The sequence below is a fragment of the Apaloderma vittatum genome, unplaced genomic scaffold, assembly GCF_000703405.1.
Source record: "Apaloderma vittatum isolate BGI_N311 unplaced genomic scaffold, ASM70340v1 scaffold7871, whole genome shotgun sequence".
NCBI lineage: Eukaryota > Metazoa > Chordata > Aves > Trogoniformes > Trogonidae > Apaloderma > Apaloderma vittatum.
The window spans coordinates 11,770-16,292 of NW_009699528.1; the positions used below are offsets into that span (position 1 = coordinate 11,770).

Consider the following 4,523-nt stretch of genomic DNA (forward strand, 5'->3'; position numbering starts at 1 on the left):
AAAGACACAGTCAGCAGCTGACAGAGTGCTTATCTTGGGGACTTGTCTCACATCAGGACACAGAGAACTCCTGCCATGACATTCTATGGGAAATTACGCTGTGCCCTAGAGGTTCTGACTTGCTCTCCTGACCCTCATTTCAAATCGAGTCAAAAGTGCTTCACATTCCTTTAAAGAGACAATCTAAAGAGACTTTGGCAAGGAGAGTCTTTACACTTTTGAGCTTAACGCTTGTTTCAGTATCATGATTTGCAAGAAGGGGAAGCAAGATATCCAAGACATTATTCTGCTCCTTCCACAGCTGTAGTCGAGACTGCCTTCACGTAGTAGGGGCCTTCCCGCAGGTAAGCCCTAAGCCTCAAGTAATACTGATTGCCAAAGATTTCCGCAATGGTTTTAGAGTTTACGAGGGCCTTAACGAGTTCGTATTTGGCATCCTTCGAAGCTTTGTCAGGCTCCACCGATCTGTCTACAATGTACTCCACAAACCCTGGGCTGGCAAGCATCAGCTTCTGGGCCCACGGTTGGTTGGCGATAGCCTAAACATGAAGAGAAAAGAAAGGGGAGGGGGAAACACCTCTTTTTTAAAAATTCCCAAATCAGTTACGCAAGTAGGCTGGCATGCAAAGAGCCAAGGAACAGGAAAAAAAATAAATTCATTCTATAAAGTAGTCATAGCCAAGAAACAGAAAAAAAAAAAATTATATTCATTCTACAAAGTAGAATTGGAGTAGATTTGAGCACCACTCAAATCAAGCAGCAGCGTTTAACACTGTAAAACAAGTACAGCTCAGTGCTTATCGTTAAAGTTTTAAGTTCATTATCACAGCAGTGACTCCAATATCAAAGTAGCACTCTGGAGCAAAGCCGTTGCTTTTTTTTTTCTTCTCCAATTTATAAGAAAACAAGCATTACAGGCAAGACACATCGGCTGCACTATTTAAACGATGAATGCAAGTGGGGCACAATCAAAAAGGCCTGAATTTCTGACCCCTTCAGGACTTCAACAAGAAGTTTGTGGCATTCACTTAAAAAAAAAACTTCAGATCTGAGACTGAATGGCAATACAATTCATTAAAATCATTAAAATCAAAAAGCACTTACAGTAAATACCCGTAAAGCCCCACAGTGGAGATCGGGGAAGGGCTGAGTACTGATGCTCCTGAAAAGTTCCAGGGGCTGGCTGGACAGGGAGGTGAACCACGATTCGGTCATTCTTAAAAGGTCTTCTGTCTGCTGCTCCGGCTGCAGGCATCGCGTACGAAAATGAAAGAGTTTAATTAGGATTATGAAAAGCTTGGGGTATACATTCAGTCGCTAAGGAAATAATTTAAAAGGAACCACCAGCAGATCAAACTGGTCAAGTTTCCAACTTTCTACGTTTCTACTTTTCTATGTTTCTACGTTTCTGCTCGGAGGGCAGAATTAAAAAAATTGATGTTGTTACACGAGATGTGCTGCTCCAGGGTGCAGCCCCGCAAGACAAATGAAAATGGCTCATTCCCTTATTTTGAGCTACACTGTTAAAACCAGGTCACTGGATCTAAAGACCATACACAGGGATTTCAGGAGTTCTCCACTATCCCTTGAAAGCACAAGGACATTAACCTGTTTCCTCTCACTCCTTTGCCAGCGTTGTCTTGACTTCCAATTTCAGAACACCTGGCTTCTTACAAACAAACTCAAGCTTCAAGTAAACAAATAAACTGAGGAATTTCCAAAGAGTAAAGTTAATGACTCGGGATACTAGAAAGCTACTGCTTCCTCCTAAACTAGATGTTGCTAAAGGTCTTCACACAATAAGCCAGATGCACAATCATTTCATTTTTGTAGATCTAAAAACCAAGCCACACCCAACCAGCCAAAAATCCAAACAACAAACCCAACCACAAACTTACAGGCAGGTAAAGAAGAGATGAAATTGCATCCAAGCACCGCAGCCGTAACTCCGTGGGGGCATTCTTCGCCTGGTGCCCTATTCTGTTCAACAGATTTTGAAATCTGCTTCCTTTGAACATTAAAAAAAAATGCTTTTAATTAATTCAGATAGATCTCTACAGGAGTGTAAGTCATCCGTCAGTCACGCTACACTACATTAACTGGTGGCAAGAGTGCTGTACGTTAAACCAGAGAAAGACAACTTCATCTACTATAACAAAAGATCCTCTTTGCTCCACATGGATCTAGGATAAACAAATCCAAAGCTTTTACAGTAGTTCTCCAGACCACCCCAACAGTTCCAAAAAGGAAGTTACATCACACAAATAACCAAGTTATCTCGAGGAGTGCGTACCCCAGTAGTATGCTTGTCATCAAAAATCTTCAATCCCATTCTACAACACTCCAAGAGCGAATCTGCTGATACAGATTTTCAGTTAAAAAGCAAAGTTTAGACTAGCAGCAAGAAGTCTAGCACCTACTTTCAATCCTCTGGACAGTTTTCTACTAAGAGAAACAATGCAACCTTTACAAAAAGCATCATTATACGCAAGTTCATGCTTTCTGAACCCTGGTGAGAAGGTCATGACATCAGCAGAAACAGAGAAAACCAAAATAACTCAACTACTGATGATTTCTACGATGTGACTCACTAGAAAAGAATAATCTGAATCATGTTTGCGACCCCAGAATTCCAGCTGCCAGGCATTTCACATCACCATGCCTCGCAAGACAGTTAAAAATCACTTTATCTGCTACTCAGACGCCCTTCATTATTAGATAAATACGTTTTTCAATTCCTTTCCCTATTACACCAAACCAATTCACTCTTGTATATTACAACTCACTGAGAAAGTTTCATTAAAGAAGGAACCGATACTCACTAGATTTCTGTAAAACCTGTTTGCCTTCCACATTTGATCCCAGGACTCCCAGCGTGTCCACAGCCACTCCAATCATGGTCGGATCGTGACTTTCCGCCATTTCAAAGACTTTTTCCATAAAGACAGGGTATCGTTCGCAGATCTGCTGCGGGCTGTCTACGACAGCCAGATTTCCAAAAAACTTAACAAATCCTGAGAGAACAAGGCCAAAAAAAGGAAAAACATTCAGAATGGAGGAACAATAACATTAACACTGTCAAAATTAAACACACATAAACGATTGTTTCACTGTTAAACTAGTGTTACCAAGTCTGAACGCTGTCTGTGAAAGGCATCAAGGAAGAAGTCAGTATTTTGGAAGTTCCTTAATTCATGATGTAACAGCTTTCTTCTTGAAGTCATAAAAAAAGGCTGCAATAAGCTTCAAACATATAGCAAAGTCCCTTCAGATCTTACCTGTACCACCCTTATTAACAAGTAATATTATTCACTGTCCTTCAGCATTTTTTTTTTGTAAATCCAACATAGACATTCTAATATTCAAAAATTCTATCAAAAGAGAGGCTTAACAGTCCCCTCTAACTCGTTAATGTAAGCAAGCAGTGAACCCCAGGATCAAGAAACGCACGACGTAACCTGGTAAATAGAAGGCTGAGAAAGGATCAGACTCGGCGCCGACGATGATGTTCGAAATTTTATCGATGACTCCTTGTTGAGCAAGATACTGACGCCCGTGCGGAGTGTGCGCCAGCGAGGTCACCATCTCTATACACGTGGCCCTGTAACAGACAAACGGGCATTCTTGGCCTATTTCGGACGGGGTTTTGAAGTACCCAGTGATTAAGAAAAACAGGTTTTCTACCCTTAAAACAAAACCCAAACGAACAAAACCCCAATCCATCTTACAGTGTGTAGGTGGAAAGAGTTACAAAAGTGTTTATATTGCAGCCCAGCACTACAGTTATTACAAAATACTGGGGAAACTTCATCTCGGCTCTCAAATTTAAGGACACGGTATTTTACACTCAGAGCTGTTTAAGAAGAGGCAGATAAAGCATTTCCCTGAAAAGAGTTTCACAAGAAACATACAAATATCTTTCAAGAGTGTTATTTTAAGGCTGAACATGAGTCAAAACAATGGGGGAAATGTCATCAGCAATCCCGCTCCCGACACACCTGACCAGCACGTCGTCTCCCGTCAGCTCTCCAATTAACTCCGATATTAATCCGCTGTTCGCACAGTAATTTAGAGAATCTGCTGACACCGAAGAAATCTCCACAATTAACTAAAAAAAGCACAGGAGGAAGAAAGAAAGAAAGAGATAGATGGCTTATAAAAATATTATAATGATAACAGCAATTCCCAAATAAGTCTTATAATGCTGACTAACTCTACATATATTAAATATTGAATTTCGTTACGCTTTTGTAATTAACCTAAACATTTGCCTGAAAGAAGTTCATAAAGTCTTTCCAGTTTACAGCACACGCATTTGATTTCTATTCACAGTCATCTCTTCTTCAGAGGATCTAGGATCTTGCTGCTCTAGAACAGCCAAATTATATTATTTCTCCACTCGCACACCTGACACGCTTTGTAATTTCTCTCGGTCTCTTCACACCCACAGGTTACAAGACTATAGCTGCTATTTTACCTTTGCTTTCAGAGAAGCAAACATTTTATTTTCTCTTTAGCCACCG

General features: G+C 40.6%; 1 protein-coding gene across 1 annotated transcript; it reads right to left on the reverse strand.

Annotated features, from left to right (window-relative positions):
- Positions 1-281: 281 nt before the first annotated feature.
- PSMD5 (proteasome (prosome, macropain) 26S subunit, non-ATPase, 5) lies at positions 282-4,108 on the reverse strand (the record flags this gene model as incomplete). The annotated part of the gene is made up of 6 exons (XM_009878408.1): positions 282-539; positions 1,105-1,245; positions 1,899-2,008; positions 2,823-3,014; positions 3,459-3,601; positions 3,999-4,108. Coding segments are annotated over 6 exons (954 nt in total), but the record flags the coding sequence as incomplete, so codon positions are not given.
- Between the last annotated feature and the right edge of the window lie 415 nt (positions 4,109-4,523).